The 23,965-nt window shown below is 49.2% G+C and overlaps 1 protein-coding gene across 4 annotated transcripts in view; it reads right to left on the reverse strand.

The window, feature by feature from the left end:
• acat2 (acetyl-CoA acetyltransferase 2) overlaps positions 1-23,965 on the reverse strand; it is a 224,354-nt gene that overhangs the window by 119,629 nt on the left and 80,760 nt on the right. For all 4 annotated transcript variants that reach the window (XM_072502534.1, XM_072502524.1, XM_072502515.1 and 1 more), the window contains one exon: positions 14,787-14,904. In XM_072502534.1, the coding sequence (XP_072358635.1) occupies positions 14,787-14,904 (118 nt within the window). The remainder of the gene's footprint in view (positions 1-14,786; positions 14,905-23,965) is intronic.

Here is a 23,965-nt window from a genome sequence, read left to right on the forward strand (position 1 = left end):
AATTTATGACCCACAATGAGATTTGGGTACTCAGACGTCTATCGAGGGCATGGGAACAGTCACTACAGGATCAGATGGACCAGAACGGATTAGAAGCCACGATGCACCTAGTTAGAACTAGCCAGGAACCCGCATGGACAAATGAGGGCAGAAGAGAGGAACACTACCCCCGAGAACAGCACCCCAGAGCACAAGGCCCAACCCATGCACCACGAGGTTCATTGTGGACAAGTAGGACATTTCGCTCGCGATTGCAGACAAACCCCCCCCCCCCCCCCCCCCCACAATCAACGACCCCAACGGCCCAGCCTCCCACCCAGAAACAATAGGCCAGACCACGTTAGCTAGAAGGCAACGTTCACCCCATGCATACCGTAAACGCCCGCTCAGATAACCTCGCTTATAACTCCTTGGATTGACGGTGTCCGGAGTCTCCAACGTGGGTATGTGACGCGTGCTGGGATAATGTCGGAAGACCGGTAGTTACAGGCACAGTCCGGGGACATGCAGTTGATTTTCTCTGGGACACAGGACGGTCCCGAACCACACTAAACTCCTCAAACCTGTTACAAAAAACACCCTGGTCAACCACAGATACCATCACACTCAGTGGATTCACAGGGCACATGCAAGAGGGATACATCACAGCCCCTATACCCATCCAGATAGGAAATATAGCCACTAAACACAGTTGTTTTAGTCAACCTACACCCAACCGCAGAACACATCTTAGGTATCGATTTCATGAACTCTCATGACCTCTCCTTTGACCCCGTAAACAAGTGTGTCTGGCAGATGTCTAAAGCAGCTTGGGCCCCCGCTACGCTCTCAGTAGGAGATTACGAAAACAGGATTTGCTCAATCGGGGACTATTGGTTTAACCCTTCGGCAATTAGCACACATTGTGACTATTTTTGGCATCAAACAGAAATTCCACATCGCATACCAACCCCAATCCAGTGGTAATCAGAGCGCATGAATTGGACTTTATAAATGACCATTCGGAAAACGGTACATCAGAACACCACCACTTGGGACACAGTACTACCCTGCGCTCTCATGTTCATCAGGAACACAGTTTCCAGTTCCACAGGTTTCACCCCCCACACACTTATGACAGGGAGACCCATGAAAGGCATTGAATATTTATATGGGCTCGATTTGGCAAATCCCACAGTAACTGCTCTCACCCACGAAAAAGCAGTTCAACAGGTCACAGAGAACATTACTGGCTGCTGTTGTCCTACTAGGCGCTAGAAAGAAGCAGAGTAAAGCCAGCTTTGAGAACAAGGTTCACCCCATAGACTACACAGTCGGCCAGCAAGTTATGATCTTGTTGTACAATCCCAGTTCCTTCCTGTCCCCTAAATCTGCAGGACCTAATTCCATTTCCGACAAAGTCAGCCCCTCCGTGTACAAAATAGTGTACCCTAATGGTAAGACTGGTTGGTTACACAGCAACCAACTCAAACTCTACGACTCACAATGTAGCCACGCCCACCTTGGCAATGGGAGAGGATGACGCTCTGCCCACCGACGATTCAGCCCGACGCCCACTCCAATCCTCCCCCTCCTCATGACGACACCTTTCCCTCGACTCCGCCCATAGTCACTGGTTTCAACCTCTAACTTGACTCTGATGAGAGCCTCTCGGATTTGACTAATATCCCTGGCAACTGGCGTGATCCCTCCATCGTCAGCTACCCTAGCCCCTGGAACGACGGCATGTATCTATTCGACCCCTTGTATGGCCGACCCCACCCACCGACCTATCCTCCGCCCAACCCCAGCAACATTGCTTCCTTTCCAGTACATCACACCACAACCCCGAACTCCTCTTTGGCACCGTGACAATTCCTACAGGTTGGTAAAACCTGATGAATCAGACCATCCACAGACCTACGCGGCTATTGCCCGAAATCTGCAGACACGAATCTGGCAACCAGGAGAAGGTGATGATTCAAGCGATGAGCCCCTTTTGGGAAATGATTTAACGCAATTGCTGCACACAAATATCCGAGGTGTTCTGATGATGAGAAACGGACATCGGCTAAGAATCAAGGGTCCAAATTTCTACCTTATCTTCCTTTCCAATACATGGTTTTAATTAATGTCGGCCTGACATCAGATTTCTTTATACAGTCATAATTATTCTTCTCACAGAACCATAAGATGCGGTTTACTGACCACTGCAGTTAAATGTAAGCTTGTTGGATCTCGTACGACTACAAATTCTTCCCGCTCATTTCGGTCACCGAGGTAGGGAGCAACGGCACTAATCTCCGCCCTACCCCAGGGCCCCAGAATTATCCGCTCAATTCGAGCTCGGGTAGTGGAGTTACAGCACTAATCCCCGCCCTACCCGGGGATCCCACCCATTCTTCTCCCACAGCGGCCCACACGCACCATATGTTCCCTTCACGCTCCCTGGAATGGTTTACTACACGCTTCACTGATTTGGGCAGGTCTTGAATCTTCCTTTCGCCCCACAGCCTAAACCCTTACTTCTTCCACTTTTCTTTAGACCCCTTTGGGCCGCTTCCAAATGCTACTTACATTTAAACATAATGATTGTTGATCACTGCTGCTACTTCTGAGCCCCTGGGCCGAAACTTTATGAAACTGGCTGCCCTAAAGTTCGGCTGGTTAAGCAATGCCTCAACCTCCCATGGTTGTTGGTAAAGATGGAGATTGGTCGAAGAAAGCATCCGCCCACTCCTAGCATCGACCACACACGCCGTGAGACACTTGAACGATTGAATTGCGGCACTTGGATTAGTGCCTCTCAAAATTTTTTTTTTCTAAAAACAAATAGGAGAGTCACACATGGTGACAATCATAAAGGGTAATTGGAACTAAGAGAGAAAGATTAATTACACACAGATATTAACCAACGGTAATGACATGATACTATGCTTGATTCCCTAGGATTACATGGAAAACAGGATGAATCCAGGACACCTATTCTTCACATTGATCATCGCTGGACTTACCAAACTCGGAGCACAAAACACCAAAGACTCTCCACAGCCCGGCGGCTTGTGGGATAAAGCCCCAGACGCAGGGGAATGTGAGGACGAGACACTATGGGTCAAACACAACAGAAGCATCCTATTTGGGAGTAATAACCAAAGGACAATGTGTAGAAAGCCCAACGGGACCACATCAGAAGGTTACATCAGCACAACTGGGAAAGGAGATTGGTGGGAACTTTCTAATGAAGGGTGCCCCGAAATTGGATGTTTAAAGAGAAATGCAGGGAACACATTAGGAATCAGACAAAATTGCCCCGGGACACCCACTAAAGGTAACTTGGTAATACACAATTAGATTAGGACATAAGCCAGTCCCAAACACCACCACACAACAGACCACCTCCAGTCAGGATACCACCCAGCAACTGTTAGGGATCGAGACCAAAACCCCCACCTGGTGGGAAGACATTGCAAAATGGAACCCACACTCATACATAGTAGAGACCCTCCTCCTGATTGTGATAATATATATTGTCATCCTCACATTCTGACTCCGTAAATAGAAGGCAAAAGCCTCCAGCCCCCCCATATACACAGTTCGAGCCCCCTTCTTTGGAATTCAATAAAGCTATCATAAGAATGTATAACTTACAATCAACTGTAACAACCGCTGCTAAAATGGTCCATTTGTGCCTCTGTACTAATGAAATATGATAAGGAAAAGGAATGTGGTGCTGCTGTTTTAAATTTTGTGCTGTAAATAAGTAGAAGTAGCAGCATGAGTGTAGTGTAGAAAGTTTAGTTAGAAACTAACTGTCTTTATATGAATTTAAGTATTTTATATGAATCTAATTTTAGAAATAAAATAGCCATCAGTAGTGAATTGATTTAATGAATGTACGTAATAATAAATTAGGTGAGATTGTGCAATTACTTTATATGTTAAGGTCCAGGGTTTAGAGAACCCCAAAGTATCATGGAGTTCACCTGACCCTTAACTTGGAATTTATTGTGGTTATGGGGAGCACATGGGCCTGCCTTTCAGGGGTTATTCAACAAAGTGTTACAGTACATTTAAATTAAAACAATGTTTATTTATGAAACCAGTTAACCTTTTTAAAACATAGTGAACATCTTAGCAACCATTAATTCAAATACAACCCCCAAAGAATACCACTCTTAAATAATCCTTATTTTCCTTTTAACATCTATAAGGCTTTTAGAAAAAAACCTTTTAACTGAAGTACATCATGTTTAAATTCACTACTGAGAACAGTTATAACTCTGAATTCATCAAATGATCAAGAGATAGTCTTTACATGACAGAGAGAACAACATTACACCTTCTGCTACACGGTAGCATGGTGGTTAGCACAATTGCTTCACAGCTCCAGGATCCCAGGTTCGATTCCTGGCTTGGGTCACTGTCTGTGCGGAGTCTGCACGTTCTCCCCATGTGTGCGTGGGTTTCCTCTGGGTGCTCCGGTTTCCTCCCACAGTCCAAAGATGTGCAGGTTAGGTGGATTGGCCATGCTAAATTGCCCTTAGTGGCCAAAATTGCCCTTAGTGTTGGGTGGGGTTACTGGGTTATGGGGATAGGGTGGAGGTGTGGGCTTGGGTCGGGTTCTCTTTCAAAGAGCTGGTGCAGACTCGATGGGCCGAATGGCTTCCTTCAGCACTGTAAATTCTATGATTCTGTGGCTGACTGCAGCTCCAACACTGAAACTAAACCAAAAAAACAAACACACCCAAGCTTCAGGATCAAGAGGCCGGGATGTAGCCATCTAAAATGGCCACCTGCAGAGGACCATGGAAATTGTGGTCAACTTGAGGCACAGACAAGTACACAGCCTCGGTGTACTGTGCAAAGAAGCCAGACCTGACAGAAACTTGCACCTATTAAAGGTTAATCACCATTTCCCCAGGACAATGGAACTCGAATCAAGGAACGGCAACAGTAGCAGACTAACCAGAGCCACTTCCCCTTATTTGGAAAGGCATACGTGCCTGGGACAATGACAGCTAGGACCCACCTAGCCATCGAGGTATCCGCCACCTCATTGGCCAGGATCAATGAGGGTGATCAAAACCCTACCGATCCATTGGATCTGGAGTTATTCATTATTAAACAGTGTTTTAATTTAAAAGTACTGTAGATTTCTGTTGCATCACACCTGCAGAGTAGGGCCGTGTGCTCCCCATACCACAATCTATTAAAAGTTGTGGGTCAGGTGAACTCCATGATACACTTTGGGGCTCTCTAAACCCTGGCCCATAACACAGTGAAGCAGTCTGGGAACGGCGTCCTGCCAGTCAGCATCACAGTGAAGCAGTCTGGGAAAGGTGTCCTGCCGCAGTCAGCGTCACAGTGAAGCAGTCTGGGAACGATGTCCTGCCACAGTCAGCGTCACAGTGAAGCAGTCTGGGAAACGTGTCCTGCCGCAGTCAGCGTCACAGTGAAGCAGTCTGGGAAAGGTGTCCTGACACAGCCAGCGCCACAGTGAAGCAGTCTGGGAAACGTGTCCTGCCGCAGTCAGCGTCACAGTGAAGCAGTCTGGGAACGGTGTCCTGCCACAGCCAGCGTCAGTGAAGCAGTCTGGGAACGGTGTCTTGCCGCAGTCATCGTCACAGTGAAGCATTCTGGGAACAGAGTCCTGCCGCAGTCAGCGCCACAGTGAAGCAATTTGGGAATGGTGTCCTGCCGCAGTCTGCATTGCAGTCAAGCAGTCTGGGAAAAGTGTCCTGCCGCATTCAGCATGGCATTGAAGCAGTCTGGGAAAGATGTCCTGCACTCAGCTTCCCAGTGAAACCATCTGGGAAAAATGGCCTGCCCAACCAGCGTCACAGTGAAGCAGTCTGGGAACGGTAGCCTGTCAGGTCAGCGTCACAGTGAAGCAGGCCCACTGTGTTCGACCTCCCCCAGTCTACCCTTCCTCTTAGCCAGCCTGACCCTGGTACCATGCTCATCCCCAGTCTCTACACTTGCTGGCTTACTGTCCCGATTCCCACCACCCTGCCAAATTAGTTTAAACCCACCCGAACCATATTAGCAAACCTCCCAGCCAGGATATTGGTGCCCCTCCAGTTCAGGTGCAACCCGTCCTTCTTGTACAGGCCCACCTTCCCTGGAAGACTTCCCAGTGTTCCAAAAAGCTGACGCCCTCCTTCTTGCACCAGTTCTTTAGCCACGGATTCAATTGCACTATATCCCTGTTGCTAGTCTCGCTAGCACGTGGTATGGGGAGTAATCTTGAGATTACTACCCTAGAGGTGCTGCTTTTTAATCTTCTATCTAGCTCCCTAAATTGCAGTTGCAGGACCTCGCTACTCTTTCGACCTATGTCATACGTACCAATGTGGACAATGACCTCTGTCTGATTTCCCTAGGTTTTAGGATGCTTTGTACCTCCTCCTGGCACCAGGCAGGCAAACGATCATCTTGGTCCTTTTCGCGCCACAGAAGCACCTACCTGTGCCCCTGACTATTGAATCCTCCACCACTATTGCTTTTCTATGCTTTGTACCCGCCGTCTGTGCAGCAGGGCTTGTCGTGGTGCCTTCGCTCTGGCCACTGCTGTCCCCTGATGGACCTTCCCCCTCATCAGTATCCAAAACGGCATACTCGTTAGATAGGGGACAGCCATAGGGGACCCCTGCACCGTCTGCCTCCCCGTCTGGCAGTCACCCATCTACCTTGGGTGTGACCACATCTCTGAATCGATTATCTATAACAATTTCAGCTATTTGTGTGCCCCTCAGTGCTTCCAGCTGCTGCTCGAACCGATCCATGTGTTCGATGAGCTTTTGCAACAGAATACACTTTCCACAGATGTAGTCCTCAGGGACACTTGAAGGGTCCATGATGCCTCACATCGTGCAGGAGTAGCACACGATCCCGCCAACTGACATCTCTCCGTCTTTTGTTTGTTAGATTTTTTTTTTAAACTAAATACTAAGGCCTTAATGAAAAGTTACTGCTGCTGCTTTCACGAATAGGTCCCCCAAAAATTTAGTGTGTCCAAAAAGTTACTGGGTTACGAGAACAGGGTGGAGGTGTGGGCACAGGGTAGGGTGCTCTTTCTAAGGCTCGGTGCAGACGCGATGTGCCGAATATCCTCTTTCTGCAGTGTAGGAATTCTATGAATCTCTGGATTACGCCTGGTGCCACGTGCTAGTGAGTACAGAAATAGGAGAATAAGGCAGATAAATGCGTGGTTCAAGAGTTGGTGCACGAGGGAAGGTTTTATAATTCCTAGATCACTGGGACCCTTTTTGGAAAGGTGGGACACGTACAAGCGGGCCAGTTTGCACCTGAACTAGAATGGGACCAACATCCTTGTGCATGGGTTGCTAGTGCTGCTGGGAGGACTAGTTCGGCAGGGGTAGGGGCATAGGGACACAACATACAATAGGAAAGGAACCAAGACAGAGGGAGTTTGAGGGAGTACGACGAGGCTCTAGCCTCTACTGTCATACAAGCTACGTTATAGATAAAACTGATGGGTTGACATAGAAACCATAGAAATGTTACAGCACAAAAGGCCATCTTGTCCATGCCAGCCCGAGAACATCCAGGTGCCCTTTCTAATCCCACCTTCCAGCACCCGGTCCACAGCCCTGTAGCTTTGAGTACTTTAGGTGCAGATCCAGGTACTTTTAAAAGAGTTCAGGGTCTCTGCCCCCACCACCAACTCGGGCAGCGAATTCCAGACTCCCACTACCCTCTGTGTAAAAATGTTCTTCCTCATGTCCCCTCTACACCGTCTGCCACTTATCTTGAATCTATGTCCCCTGGTTCTAGAATTCTCCACCGGGGAAACAATTTTATCCTGTCCATTCGATCTCGTCCCCTCAATTTTCTGCACCTCAATTAAATCACCCCTCAGCCTTCTTTGATCCACGGAATGTAACCCCAACCCATCCAATCTCTCCTCATAGCCACATGTTTCTAGCCCTGTAAACATTCTTGTAAACCTCCTCTGCACTCTCTCCACAGCAATAACATCCTTCCTGTAATGTGGTGACCAGAACTGGACACAATACTCCAGTTGTGGCCTCACCAGTGTTTTATACAATTCTAACGTTATATCCTTACTTTTATATTCTATACCTCTAACAATGGAGGAGAGCATTGCATGCTTTCTTAACAACCTTGTCTACTTGAACTGCTGTCTTCAGGGACCTGTTTCCTGTACGTCAAGATCTCTCACTTCTTTTACCCCTATTAGTATATTCCCATTTATTGTGTACTCCCTATAATTGTTTGACCTCCTTAAATGCATGGCCTCACACTTCTGTGTTAAATGTTACCTGCCACTTTATCGCCCACTCTACCAACCAATCTATCAATTTGAAGATTAGAGCTATCCTCTACATTGTCCACCACTCGGCAAATCATTGTGTCATCTGCAAATTTCCCAATCATGCTCCCACGTTCATATCCAAATCGTTAATATATAACACAAACAGTAAGGGTCCGCAATGAGTCCTGTAGAACACCAATTGAAACAACCTTCCAATTGCAATTGTCATGGGCCAGGGTTTAGAAAACTCCAAAGTATGTCATGGAGTTTACCTGACCTACAACTTTTAATAGATTTTGGTTAGGAGGAACACAAGGGTCTATTTTCCAGGTGTTATGCAACAGAAATCTTAAGTATTTTTAAACAAAACAATGTTTATTCTATGAATTCAGTTAACATTTTATAAACACACCGTAAACATTTTATCAACTACCAACACAAATACCCCCCACGGATACAGTACTCTATATAGAACATAGAACATATAGAACAATACAGCGCAGTACAGGCCCTTCGGCCCACGGTGTTGCACCGAAACAAAAGCCATCTAACCTACACTATGCCATTATCATCCATATGTTTATCCAATAAACTTTTAAATGCCCTCAATGTTGGCGAGTTCACTACTGTAGCAGGTAGGGCATTCCACGGCCTCACTACTCTTTGCGTAAAGAACCTACCTCTGACCTCTGTCCTATATCTATTACCCCTCAGTTTAAAGTTATGTCCCCTCGTGCCAGCCATATCCATCCGCGGGAGAAGGCTCTCACTGTCCACTCTATCCAACCCCCTGATCATTTTGTATGCCTCTATTAAGTCTCCTCTTAACCTTCTTCTCTCCAACGAAAACAACCTCAAGTCCATCAGCCTTTCCTCATAAGATTTTCCCTCCATACCAGGCAACATCCTGGTAAATCTCCTCTGCACCCGCTCCAAAGCTTCCACGTCCTTCCTATAATGCGGTGACCAGAACTGTACGCAATACTCCAAATGCGGCCGTACCAGAGTTCTGTACAGCTGCAACATGACCTCCTGACTCCGAACTCAATCCCTCTACCAATAAAGGCCAACACTCCATAGGCCTTCTTCACAACCCTATCAACCTGGGTGGCAACTTTCAGGGATCTATGTACATGGACACCTAGATCCCTCTGCTCATCCACACTTTCAAGAACTTTTCCATTAGCCAAATATTCCGCATTCCTGTTATTCCTTCCAAAGTGAATCACCTCACACTTCTCTACATTAAACTCCATTTGCCACCTCTCAGCCCAGCTCTGCAGCTTATCTATATCCCTCTGTAACCTGCTACATCCTTCCACACTATCGACAACACATATGTGACCCTTAATAACTTTCCGAACATCCATAAGCCAAACACACTTTTTAACAAAGGTATAAATTCTTTACACAAGACAGTTATCACTTTTAAATTATCAAGTGATCTGGACACCTTTTAACATGTAGAGAGAGAGACAAAATTCCTTGTCTGAATTCAGCTTTCAACTGTCTAAAACGAAAGCAAAACACAAAGCCACAAACAGCTTCCAGCTCAAAACGAAAGTAAAAGCCAGAGATACAACCCAGCTCCATCCACACAAGGACATTATTGCAGCTATTTGATAAACACCCATTTCTTAAATGTACACTCCCATTACACAATGGCAGCCATTGACCATTACCATTTGTTTCCTGTTACTAAGCCAGCTTTTTATCCAGTTTGCCACATTGCCCATGGGTTTTCACTTGCTTGACCAATCTGCCATGTAGCACTTTGTCAAACACCTTGCTAAAATCCATGAACAAAACATCCATTGCACATCCACCCTTCTCATCATTCCTCAAAGAATTCAATCAAATTTGTGAAGCAAGTCCTTTCTTCAACAAGTCCATGCTGACTATCCCTGACTAGTCCATTTCTTTCCATGTGACAGTTAAACCTAGTTCCCGGGTTGATTCTACTCATTTGCCCACTATTGACGCAAGACTAACTGGCCTTTAATTGGTTGACTTTTCCTTCGATCCCCCAGGAAATGGGAGAGTATGGCCTATCTTGTGGAATGGTAATATTGCTGCCATCACATCACAGAGACAATGTTGAGGGAGGGGCGTGATTGACAACTCAACATTCTAGGGTATTGGATCTTCAGACGAGACAGGAGAGGGTGTAAAAGAGGAGGTGATGTCACATTATTAGTTAAGGAGTCAGTAAGGGGGGACGATATCTTGGCAGGGTCTTCAAATGAGGCTTTGTGGGAAGAGTTTAGGGATAAAAAGCACGATGAGGCCATTAAATCACAGGGGAGGCCAAAATCTAGAACTGCAGTTGGCGTCCATCAGATTGTGATTGGCGTGGTGGCCATCCATGGCCAGGGGTGGGGAGAGAAATGGGTGACTCAGCGCCCGCAGGGCCGCCATACCAACCCCGGGATCATGTGGTCCTGTTAGGGGGCATCCCCAGCCCGTCCGTCTGCCCCACCGACCACATAACTCCCACTGACCGCGGTGGTCTTTGGCCGCGTGGCTGAAGGGCATGGCTAATTGGGAATTGCCAATCGTAGTTAAGTGAGTACTTCACACATCCCATGTGGATCCTGTAGGTAGGTACGTTGGCCATGTAGCATGCGAGTTATTGCCTAGCATCACAATCAGACTGTGATGCCTGGACACTGCGCCTCAACACTGCAGGAGGCAACACCTAGGGTGCAGCGGCCAACATCCGAACACCCAGGGGCTAGGCCTCAGCACCGGGGACATATCTGCGACCGGGGAGGTGGCCAGCACCTGGTCCAGGTAACATTACATGCAGGTGTCTGGATCACAGGGTGTGGGGTCCCCGCTGCTGCTGAGGTGCGTGGACTGGGTATGCAAGGGGAGGGGGAACAATGGGGGGACTGGGAGATCCCGGGGTGGGGGGTACAGCTGGTTGTCAATGTCACACCCTCTCCCAATTCCTCACAGATGTTACACGGTATGGACGTTATCCCTGCAGAAGCTGCCCTAGTGGTCCTGCTGGCAGGCCAGGCAGCTGGACGCCGGAGAAGGCAGCGGCAGTGGCGTCGACAGAAGCTCGAGGCTTTGCCCCACATCCTGAGGATCCAGCTGACCAACAGGCCAGGGTGGGACCCAGAGAGGGAGCCTAGTGGTAGCCCAAAGTGTACAGATGTCGTTGGTCTTTTGAATAAATGGCGGACAACATGTACCGCAGGAGGCTCCACCTCAATAATGGAACGGTGCAGCACCTGTGCCATGTCCTCACAGACATGGCACAATGTGGAGGAGGAGGATACACGCTCCCGGTGACCATCAAGGTCATTGCAGCCCTGAACCTCTGAGCCTCAGGATCATTCCAGGGCTCGAGCTGGGACTTGTGCGGCATCTCACAAGCTACAGCCCACAAGTGCATCCGAAAGGTTACATATGCCCTGTTTGTCCGGACAACAGACTGTAAATTTTAACATGGACCAGGCCCAGGCATCAGGATTCTCCGCCATCGACGGGAGACCCCAGTTCTAGGGGCTAATAGATGGCACGCATGTCGCCTTGCCTCACCAGGCCACCTGGGAGTGCCTTACATCAACAAGAAGGGGTTCCACTCCCTGAACGTCCACCTTGTGTTCGACCACCACATGAAGACCATGCACTTGTGTGCGCGCTTCTCAGGGAGTGAGCACGACAGCTACATCCTGGGGTAGTTGGACATGACTGGCATCTTGGGGGATAAGGGATATCCGCTCAGGACCTGGCTAATGACGCCAGTACGGAGGCCGGTGACCAATGCGGAGACCCGGTACAATGAGGCCCCTGGAGCCATCTGGGCTGTCATTGAGCGGTGCATTGGTCTCCAAAAGATGCGGTCCCAATGCCTCGACCGCTCTGGTGGTGCACTGCAGTACACCGCCCGGAGGGTTGCCCGCTTTGTGGTGGTCTGCTGCGGCCTCCACAACCTGGCACAGCAGTGAGGTGGCGTGCTGGAGGTGGAGAGGGAGGAACATGTGTCCACTTCAGGGGAGGAGGAGTACAAGAATGCGCAGGACCAGCCAGAGGCTGGAGCACAGGCAGAAGCGAGGGTCCACCAAGCCTTGAGGTCCAGGGATGCTCCAATCCTTGCTCGGTTCACATAGGACATGGCCTGTCCATCATTCCTCCCCCACCCCCCCACCCCCCCCACCACCCCACCCACCCCCCCCACCACCCCCCCCACCCCCCCCCCCACCCCACCCCCCCCACCCACCCCCCCCACCCCCCACCCACCCCCCCCCACCCACCCCCCCCACCCCCCCCCCCCACCCCCCACCCACCCCCCCCACCCACCCCCCCCACCCCCCCCCCCCCCCACCCCCCCCCACCCACCCCCCCCACCCCCCCCCCACCCCCCCCCCCCCCCTTAGTGATCCTCAACCTGCTTAGCCTTCTGGACTCTACTGCTGCGTCTAGGTGTGTCCCCACGATGCACATCAAGAGGTGGAGGCATCCTGCTGCTTACCGCGTCCCATGGCCTTCGACTGGGCGACTGGGACACGCTGTCGAGGCACTCCGCCATGGCCGACTGAGCCACACATTGGGCACCTCCACTCATTTAAAAAAAAAAAAACATTTTATTGAAGGCATTTTTAATATATACATATTCACAAAAGTACAAAAGTCAACCGCGGCAACAGGTAACAAAACCCTGCCCCCCCCCCCTCCACTCCGGTACCCGCCTCCCTTTTCCAACCTATCCCCTCCTAAACAAAAAGGAAATTTTCCCCCGCCACCCCGCTGACGACTCCACACTCCTTGAAAAAGTCGAGAAACAGCTTCCACCTCAAGACGAACCCCTCCTCCAACCCGCGAACGGCGAACTTAATTTTTCCAAATGCAGAAGCTCTGCCAAATCGCTCACCCATACACCCGGTCCAAGTGCCGCCAACGCAACAAAATCCATCTCCGGGCTTTCAGGGAGACAAAGGTCAAGGCGTCAGCCTCTCTCTCCACCTGTACTTCAGGATCCTCCAACACTCCAAATATCGCCATCTCTGGACTCGGAGCTCCCTCCACCTCCAAAATATTACATCCGAAAATCCTTTCCAAAACTCCCACAACCACGGACACGCCCAAAACATGTGCAAATGGTTCACTGGCTCCCCGCACACATCTATCCTTCACCCCCAAAAAGAACCAACTCATCCTGGACACAGTCAGGTGGGCTCTATGCACCATCTTAAATTGGATAAGACTTAACCTCGCACACGACAGGGCAACATGGTGACGCAGTGGTTAGAACTGTTGCTGAGGCCCCAGGTTCGATCCCGGCGCCGGGTCACACGGTGTGTGGAGTTTGCACATTCTCCCCAGGTCTGCGTGGATTTCAGCCCCACAACTAAAAAGGTGTGCAGGTTAGGTGGATTGGCCATGCTAAATTGGGTGAAAAAAATGAAATGGGTACTTTAAATTTATTTTTTAAAAACCTTACACGTGACGAGGATGCATTCACCCTCCACAGAGCTTCCCTTCATACTCCGGGCCTCAACGCCACCCACCCTAAGTAGAGCCACTGCCCCACTCTATCCCCGTAATCCCACCTAACCTACACATCCTTGGACACTAAGGGCAATTTATCATGGCCAATCCACCTAACCTGCACGTCTTTGGACTGTGGGAGGAAACTGGAGCACCCGAGGAAACCCACGCAGACACAGGGAGAAAGTGCAAACTCCACACAGTCAGTTCCCCCAGGAATTGAACTGGGTTCCCTGGTGCTGTGAGGCAGCAGTGCTAACCACTGTACATTATTGAGGATAGTCATAGCGTAAAGTATTTAGAAGAGGCGGATTTGAAATTTTTTTTTTTTTTTTTTAAAGTATTCAGGAGAGCATTTTAATGTCAATATGTAGAAGGTGCAACTAGGGATGGTGCAGTGCTGGACCTAGTTCTGGGGGACAAAGACGGACAGGTGTTGGACAGTGGAGGAGCGTATAGTGACTGCAACCACAACACTGTACTATTTAAGTTTGTTACGGGAAAGGAAAAAGATGGTCTGCAAAAAAACAGCTTTGGATTTGTGGTGGTTGGGGGGCGGGGGGGGGGGGCAGTAAATTAAAATAAGGCAGGATCTGGCCAAAGCAGACTGGGAACAGCTTTGTGTGGGGAAAATGTACAGCAGAGCAGTGGGGGATATTGAAAGAGGAAATGGGAGAGTATAAGCCCAACATGTTTCGCCCCAATAGGAACTATGTAAATGGAAAACTTTGACTTTATCAGTAACAACGGAACTATGTACCATGAAATATGAAAATCAATAATTTTTTGACAATATCACACTGGAAAGACTTCACCTCTATCAGTGCAGCACTTTCTTAGTGCTGCACTGACATTTTAGCGTAGATTGTGTTCTCAAGACTCTAAAGTGGGATTTAGCAGTGAGAGTACCATCAACTGAGCCAAGATTGGTACTTGAACAAGTTTCTCCCCGACTTCCAAAAGCATACACTTGATTCACTTAAAAGGTAGCTAGTGGAGCTCTTACCTGTTATTCCCATGTGGTAATGATGAAAAGCATCCATCAAACCATCACAAAGAATGCTATCCTGCAGTGATAGATCACCCATTTTGATACCAGTTCGCATCAGTGCCACATGCGGAGTCTAAAATACAAAATTGAATGCAACTTTTGGTTAATCAGATTTTTGGAGGGTTCTCTGGGTACAAACGGAATGTAGCGAAAAGCGAGGTTTTCCCGGTAAATGAGCTGGGACGGCGGGCAAATTTAGGGGGGGGGGTGTCATTTACGGTAGCGAGGGATAGGTTTCGGTATTTGGGGATTCCAGGTAACGAGTGAAACTTAAAGAAGCTGGCGGAGGAGGCCAGGGAGGATCTCAAGAGGTAGGATACACTGCACTTAACGCTGGTGGGGAGGAGCACCACTGAGGAGGTTCAGGCGGCTAGTGGGAAAATGCAGACAGGTAAGGTACCAGGGCCGGATGGGTTCCTGGTGGAATTTTATAAAAGTTTGTGGACCGCCTGGTACTGCTGCTGGTGGAGATGTTTGAGGATGCAGTAGCAAGGCGGCACGCCCGGAGATGATGAGGCAGGCATCCATTTTACTGTTATTAAAGAAAGATAAGGGCGGACTTCCGGTGGCAGCCATGGAGGAGTAGGTCGCACATTTGATAGCTCAAAGAACAATGAAATGTACAGCACAGGAACAGGCCCTTCGGCCCTCCAAGCCCGTGCCGACCATGCTGCCCGACTAAACTACAATCTTCTACACTTCCTGGGTCCGTATCCCTCTATTCCCATCCTACTCATGTATTTGTCAAGATGCCCCTTAAATGTCACTATCGTCCCTGCTTCCACCACCTCCTCCGGTAGCGAGTTCCAGGCACCCACTACCCTCTGTGCAAATAACTTGCCTCGTACATCTACTCTAAACCCTGCCCCTCTCACCTTAAACCTATGCCCCGTAGTAATTGACCCCTCCACCCCGGGGAAAAGCCTCTGACTATCCACTCTGTCTATGCCCCTCATAATTTTGTAGACCTCTATCAGGTCGCCCCTCAACCTCCTTCGTTCCAGTGAGAACAAACCGAGTTTATTCAACCGCTCCTCATAGCTAATGCCCTCCATACCAGGCAACATTCTGGTAAATCTCTTCTGCACCCTCTCTAAAGTCTCCATATCCTTCTGGTAGTGTGGCGACCAGAATTGAACACTATACTCCAAGTGTGGCCTAACTAAGGTTCTATACAGCTGCAACATGACTTGCCAATTCTTATACTTAATGCCCCGGCCAATGAAGGCAAGCACCTTACAGGAGCAGTCCTCAGAATTTCAACGGGAGCAGAGTGCAGGGGCCTGTCGGGAGGTGAGTTTTTGATTTAAAAACACTTACCTGGTCCCAATTCTGTTCTTCTTTTCTGTGTTATTTTTTATTTTTTTAATATAAGGCCGGAAGTTCGACCCGCGGACTTCTGGGAAGGTCCCCCCAAACCAATAAATTCTGGTGGAGAGGAAACCCGAGATACTACACGTGTAGTGTCTCCCACCCTCCGTCCTCCTCTAACCTAATAATAAGGCCCATTGGTGTGAGGTAAGTGCCATATTATATTATTATTTTATTTTTATTTTTTATTTATTTATTAACCAGAACTTAGTTGGAAGTTAGAGGGATGGCAGGGAAGGGAGTGCAATGTTCCTCCTGCAGGATGTTTGAGGTGAGGGATGCCGTTAGTGTCCCTGCTGATTTTACCTGCAGGAAGTGCAGCCATCTCCAGCTCCTCCAAGTCCGAGTTAGGGAACTGGAGCTGGAGTTGGATGAACTTCGGATCATTCGGGAGGCAGAGGGGGTCATAGATAGCAGCTTCAGGGAATTAGTTACACCAAAGTTTGGAAATAGATGGGTAACTGTAAGAGAGGGGCTGGGAAGAAGCAGTCAGTGCAGGGATCCCCTGCGGTCGTTCCCCTGAGTAACAAGCATACCGCTTTGGATACTTGTGGGGGGGACAACTTACCAGGGGTAAGCCATGGGGTACGGGCCTCTGGCACGGAGTCTGTCCCTGTTGCTCAGAAGGGAAGGGGGGAGAGGAGCAGAGCATTAGTAATTGGGGACTCTATAGTCAGGGGCACAGATAGGAGATTTTGTGGGAGCGTGAGAGACTCACGTTTGGTATGTTGCCTCCCAGGTGCAAGGGTACGTGATGTCTTGGATCGTGTTTTCCGGGTCCTTAGGGGGGAGGGGGAGCAGCCCCAAGTCGTGGTCCACATTGGCACTAACGACATAGGTAGGAAAGGGGACAAGGATGTCAGGCAGGCTTTCAGGGAGCTAGGATGGAAGCTCAGAACTAGAACAAACAGAGTTGTTATCTCTGGGTTGTTGCCCGTGCCACGTGATAGTGAGATGAGGAATAGGGAGAGAGAGCATTTAAACACGTGGCTACAGGGATGGTGCAGGCGGGAGGGATTCAGATTTCTGGATAACTGGGGCTCTTTCTGGGGAAGGTGGGACCTCGACAGACAGGATGGTCTACATCTGAACCTGAGGGGCACAAATATCCTGGGGGGGAGATTTGTTAGTGCTCTTTGGGGGGGTTTAAACTAATGCAGCAGGGGCATGGGAACCTGGATTGGAGTTTTAGGGTATGGGAGATTGAGAGTATAGAGGTCAGGGGCACAGATTTGACTTCGCAGGACGGGGCCAGTGTTCAGGTAGGTGGTTTGAAGTGTGTCTACTTCAATGCCAGGAGTATACGAAATAAGGTTGGGGAACTGGCAGCATGGGTTGGTACCTGGGACTTCGATGTTGTGGCCATTTCGGAGACATGGATAGAGCAGGGACAGGAATGGTTGTTGCAAGTTCCGGGGTTTAGGTGTTTTATTAAGCTCAGAGAAGGCGGCAAAAGAGGGGGAGGTGTGGTGCTGCTAGTCAAGAACAGTATTACGGTGGCGGAGAGGATGCTAGATGGGGACTCTTCTTCCGAGGTAGTATGGGCTGAGGTTAGAAACAGGAAAGGAGAGGTCACCCTGTTGGGAGTTTTCTATAGGCCTCCTAATCGTTCCACGGATGTAGAGGAAAGGATGGCGAAGATGATTCTGGATAAGAGCGAAAGTAACAGGGTAGTTTTTATGGGAGACTTTAACTTTCCAAATATTGACTGGAAAAGATATAGTTCGAGTACATTAGATGGGTCGTTTTTTGTACAATGTGTGCAGGAGGGTTTCCTGACACAATATGTTGACAGGCCAACAAGAGGCGAGGCCACATTGGATTTGGTTTTGGGTAATGAACCAGGCCAGGTGTTGGATTTGGAGGTAGGTGAGCAGTTTGGGGACAGTGACCACAATTCGGTGACGTTTACGTTAGTGATGGAAAGGGATAAGTATACACCGCAGGGCAAGACTTATAGCTGGGGGAAGGGCAATTATGATGCCATTAGACATGACTTGGGAGGGGTAGGTTGGAGAAGTAGGCTGCAAGTGTTGGGCACACTGGATATGTGGAGCTTGTTTAAGGAACAGCTACTGCGTGTTCTTGATAAGTACGTACCGGTCAGGCAGGGAGGAAGGCGTCGAGCGAGGGAACCGTGGTTCACCAAAGAAGTGGAATCTCTTGTTAAGAGGAAGAAGGAGGCCTATGTGAAGATGAGGTGTGAAGTTTCAGTTGCGGCGCTTGATAGTTACAAGGTAGCGAGGAAGGATCTAAAGAGAGAGCTAAGACGAGCAAGGAGGGGACATGAGAAGTATTTGGCAGGTAGGATCAAGGAAAACCCAAAAGCTTTCTATAGGTATGTCAGGAATAAAAGAATGACTAGGGTAAGAGTAGGGCCAGTCAAGGACAGGGATGGGAAGTTGTGTGTGGAGTCGGAAGAGATAGGCGAGATACTAAATGAATATTTTTCGTCAGTATTCACTCAGGAAAAAGAGAATGTTGTGGAGGAGAATGATGTGAGCCCAGGCTATTAGAATAGATGGCATTGAGGTACGTAGGGAAGAGGTGTTGGCAATTCTGGACAGGCTGAAAATAGAGAAGTCCCCGGGGGCCTGATGGGAGTTATCCTAGAATTCTCTGGGAAGCCAGGGAAGAGATTGCTGAGCCTTTGGCTTTGATTTTTATGTCATCATTGGCTGCAGGAATAGTGTCAGAGGACTGGAGGATAGCAAATATGGTCCCTTTGTTCAAGAAGGGGAGTAGAGACAACCCCGGCAACTATAGACCGGTGAGCCTCACGTCTGTTGTGGGTAATGTCTTGGAGGGGATTATAAGAGACAAGATTTATAATCATCTAGATAGGAATAATATGATTAGGGATAGTCAGCATGGCTTTGTGAAGGGTAGGTCATGCCTCACAAACCTTATTGAGTTCTTTGAGAAGGTGACTGAACAGTTAGACGAGGGTAGAGCAGTTGATGTGGTGTATATGGATTTCAGTAAAGCGTTTGATAAGGTTCCCCACGGTAGGCTATTGCAGAAAATACAGAGGCTGGGGATTGAGGGTGATTTAGAGATGTGGATCAGAAATTGGCTAGCTGAAAGAAGACAGAGGGTGGTGGTTGATGGGAAATGTTCAGAATGGAGTTCAGTTACAAGTGGCGTACCACAAGGATCTGTTCTGGGGCCGTTGCGGTTTGTCATTTTTATAAATGACCTAGAATGGCGCAGAAGGGTGGGTGAGTAAATTTGCAGACGACACTAAAGTCGGTGGTGTTGTCGACAGTGCAGAAGAATGTTGCAGGCTACAGAGGGACATAGATAAGCTGCAGAGCTGGGCTGAGAGGTGGCAAATGGAGTTTAATGTAGAGAAGTGTGAGGTGATTCACTTTGGAAGGAATAACAGGAATGCGGAATATTTGGCTAATGGTAAAATTCTTGGAAGTGTGGGTGAGCAGAGGGATCTCGGTGTCCATGTACATAGATCCCTGAAAGTTGCCACCCAGGTTGATAGGGTTGTGAAGAAGGCCTATGGTGTGTTGGCCTTTATTGGTAGAGGGATTGAGTTCCGGAGTCATGAGGTCATGTTGCAGCTGTACAAAACTCTGGTACGGCCGCATTTGGAGTATTGCGTACAGTTCTGGTCACCTCATTATAGGAAGGACGTGGAAGCTTTGGAACGGGTGCAGAGGAGATTTACCAGGATGTTGCCTGGTATGGAGGGAAAATCTTATGAGGATAGGCTGATGGACTTGAGGTTGTTTTCGTTAGAGAGAAGAAGGTTAAGAGGAGACTTAATAGAGGCATATAAAATGATCAGAGGGTTAGATAGGGTGGACAGTGAGAGCCTTCTCCCGCGGATGGAAATGGCTAGCACGAGGGGACATTGCCCTATATCTATTACCCCTCAGTTTAAGGCTGAGGTCAGAGGTAGGTTCTTTACGCAAAGTGTGGTGAGGCCGTGGAATACCCTACCTGCAACAGTAGTGAACTCGCCAACATTGAGGGCATTTAAAAGTTTATTGGATAAGCATATGGATGATAATGGCATAGTGTAGGTTAGATGGCTTTTGTTTTTTGACTTCCCATGTCGGTGCAACATCGTGGGCCGAAGGACCTGTACTGCGCTGTATCGTTCTATGTTCTATGCCGTATGCCTTCTTGACTACCTTCTCCACCTGTGTTGCCCCTTTCAGTGACCTGTGGACCTGTACACCTAGATCTCTCTGACTTTCAATACTCTTGAGGGTTCTACCATTCACTGTATATTCCCTACCTGCATTAGACCTTCCAAAATGCATTACCTCACATTTTTCCGGATTAAACTCCGTCTGCCATCTCTCCGCCCAAGTCTCCAAACAATCTAAATCCTGCTGTATCCTCTGACAGTCCTCATCGCTATCCGCAATTCCACCAACCTTGTGTCGTCTGTAAACTTACTAATCAGACCAGTTACATTTTCCTCCAAATCATTTATATACTACAAACAGCAAAGGTCCCAGCACTGATCCCTGTGGAACACCACTGGTCACAGCCCTCCAATTAGAAAAGCATCCTTCCATTGCTACTCTCTGCCTTCTATGACCTAGCCAGTTCTGTATCCACCTTGCCAGCTCACCCCTGATCCCGTGTGACTTCACCTTTTGTACTAGTCTACCATGAAGGACCTTGTCAAAGGCCTTACTGAAGTCCATATAGACAACATCCACTGCCCTACCTGCATCAATCATCTTTGTGACCTCCTCGAAAAACTCTATCAAGTTAGTGAGACACAACCTCCCCTTCACAAAACCATGCTGCCTCTCACTAATACGTCCATTTGCTTCCAAATGGGAGTAGATCCTGTGTCGAAGAATTCTCTCCAGTAATTTCCCTACCACTGAAGTAAGGCTCACCGGCCTGTAGTTCCCTGGATTATCCTTGCTACCCTTCTTAAACAGAGGAACAACATTGGCTATTCTCCAGTCCTCCGCGACATCACCTGAAGACAGTGAGGATCCAAAGATTTCTGTCAAGGCCTCAGCAATTTCCTGTAATGGCTCCCGCCTGTAACGGACATTTGGACCTTTTCCCCCCCATCTTTTTCCCGATTTTATGGGATAAATCGGTGAAGAGTGAGACTGTAAGGAGAAATCCCCATCCGTGTAGGGAGAATTGGACCAGAAGTGGCCGTGTGAGAAGACAAAGTCCTGTAAGGAGTTTAGTGTCCTATAGAGGCTGTTTAGCACAGGGCTAAATCGCTGGCTTTGAAAGCAGACCAAAGCAGGCCAGCAGCACGGTTCAATTCCCGTACCAGCCTCCCCGAACAGGCGCCGGAATGTGGCGACTAAGGGGTTTTCACAGTAACTTCATTTGAAGCCTGCTTGTGACAATAAGCGATATTCATTCCATTTCGTTTCATAAGGGAGACGCAAGTAGAGCTGGTAACGAGGGAACGCATGGCGGGGCAGAAGGGCCGTGTGGAGACGACACAGTGGTCGATGGATCAGCTGGCGAAGTTTTTTGAGGATTGCTTCGCCAAGCTGAAGAAGGACACGCTGGACCCATTTAAGGCTTCGATTGATCAAGTGGTTCAGAATCAGGAAACCCACTGGAGAGTGATCCAGGAGGTCAAATAAAAGTTGTCCGAGCACGAGGAGTATATAACTGTGCTGGAAAACAAGGTGGGGATGATGAAGGACCGCCAGAAAAGAATGCAGGAGAAGCTGGAAGACCTGGAGAATAGGTCCAGGAGGCAGAATCTCAGAATTGTTGGCCTCCCTGAAGGCAGTGAGGGATCGGATGCGAGGGCTCATGTGATGGACATGTTGGAGACGTTGATGGGGGCTAGGGCATTCCCTCGGCCCCTGAAATTGGACAGAGCGCACAGAGCCCTTGCGAGGAAGCCCCGAGTGAATGAGCCGCCGAGGGCCATGGTGGTACGTTTTCACCGTTTCATGGACAAGGAACACGTTTTGCGGCGGGCCAAGAAAGAACGGAGCAGCAAGTGGGAGAACTGTGAGTTGCGCATCTATCAGGAGCTGGGAGCGGATGTGGCCAAGAGGCGAGCTGGGTTCAATCGGGCAAAAACGACCCTCTTTAAGTTCGGGATGCTGTACCCAGCCCGCCTGTGGGTCAGACATGAGGAACGGGACTTCTGCTTTGAAACACCAGATGAAGTATGGACTTTTATTAAAGAAATGAAACTGGAGGCGAATTAAAAGACACTGAAGCCTTGGAGAAGTACTGTGGCAGCGATTTGTGGTGCTGGATTGTATAAATTTATGTAGCTCTATGTGAAATAAGGGGCTGTCTGGATGGTTAAAGGTTGCTTTTGTCTGGCAGGAAGCTGGTTAGGGGTGGGGGGGGGGGGGGGGGGTGGGCTTTGAATTTGGTTCTGCTTTTTGGGTGATTATTTTTCTAAAGTGACTGTTTCTTCACTGTTCTTTTCTGATGTTTGTTCACTGGGGAATGTGATGATTTTAAAATGTTTATTCATGTGGGAAGAGGGGAGAGAACAATAGGGACACAGACTGCTTGGTGCCAGGGGCGGGCGCTATCAAGTCAGCATGGGTCAGCTGACTCTCGGAAGCGCAGTGTGGGGGTGAGCAGGTGTTAAGCTGGAGCTTGACTTGAGGGATTGGGTTTCTAGCGTTGTTGCGGGGGGGGGGGGGGGGGGGGGGGGGGGGGAGCTGCTTTGATGACAGGGGAGGAACTGTTACTAGGGGACAAATGGGAGGTTGAGAACGGCGACTGCCCGAGTGGGGACTCGAGGAAGCGGAGGGCGCGAGCTCGAGGCTGGCCTAAAAAGGGTGATGGCTAGTCGGCAGGGGAGGGGGGGTTTGGAAGCCCCCCAACCAGGCTGATCACATGGAACGTTAGAGGACTGGATGGGCCGGACAAGAGGGCTTGCATGTTCGCGCAATTGAGGGGGCTGAAGGTGGACGTGGCAATGCTACAAGAGACACACCTAAAGGTTACAGACCAGACGGGATTGAGAAAGGGGTGGGTTAGCCAAGTATTCAACTCAGGACTGGACTCAAAGACCGGGGGGGGGGGTTTCGATCTTGATCAGCAAACGACTGGCATTCGAGGCAGGGAGAATTGTGCCAGACAAGGGGGGGTAGGTACATTATGGTGAGTGGGAACCTGGAGGGGGAGCGAGTGGTACTTGTGAACATATATGCTCCGAATTGGGACGTGGAATTTATGAGGTGGGTTTTAGGTAAGATCCCAGAGTAACATAACCTGATCATGGGAGGGGACTTCAACACAGTCACTGATCCAGAATTGGACCGGTCAAAATCCAGGACAGGGGGCAGCACGGTGGTGCAGTGGGTTAGCCCTGCAGCCTCACGGCGTCCAGGTCCCAGTCGGCAACCGCAGTGTCAGCTCATGCCCCGCACAGGGTGGATCTACGGGTTAGTGTGGAGAGAGGGCAACTCCCGCTGTGGATGTGGGGTTGTTGGCGGACGAAGCGAGCTGTGGGTGGGTTAACAAGTCTACCCAGAACTACCTGGAAACAAATGATACGGGGGAGGTCTCTGCAGCGACGGTGTGGGAAGCTCTGAAGGCAGTGGTCAGAGGGGAATTAATCTTGATACCGGCCCACAGAGAAAAGGCGAAACGGGCTGAGAGGGATAGATTAGTGGAGGAGATACTCCAGGTGGACAATACTCGGAGGCCCCTGCCCGGACATGGGGGCTACTGAGGAAGCGGCAGAGGTTACAGGCGGAGTTTGGGCTGTTGACCACAGGGAAAGCAGTGTAACAGTTGAGGAAGGCAAGGGGGGCGATTTATGA

This window comes from Scyliorhinus torazame, chromosome 1 (genome assembly GCF_047496885.1).
Source record: "Scyliorhinus torazame isolate Kashiwa2021f chromosome 1, sScyTor2.1, whole genome shotgun sequence".
In the NCBI taxonomy this organism is placed as follows: Eukaryota; Metazoa; Chordata; class Chondrichthyes; order Carcharhiniformes; family Scyliorhinidae; genus Scyliorhinus; species Scyliorhinus torazame.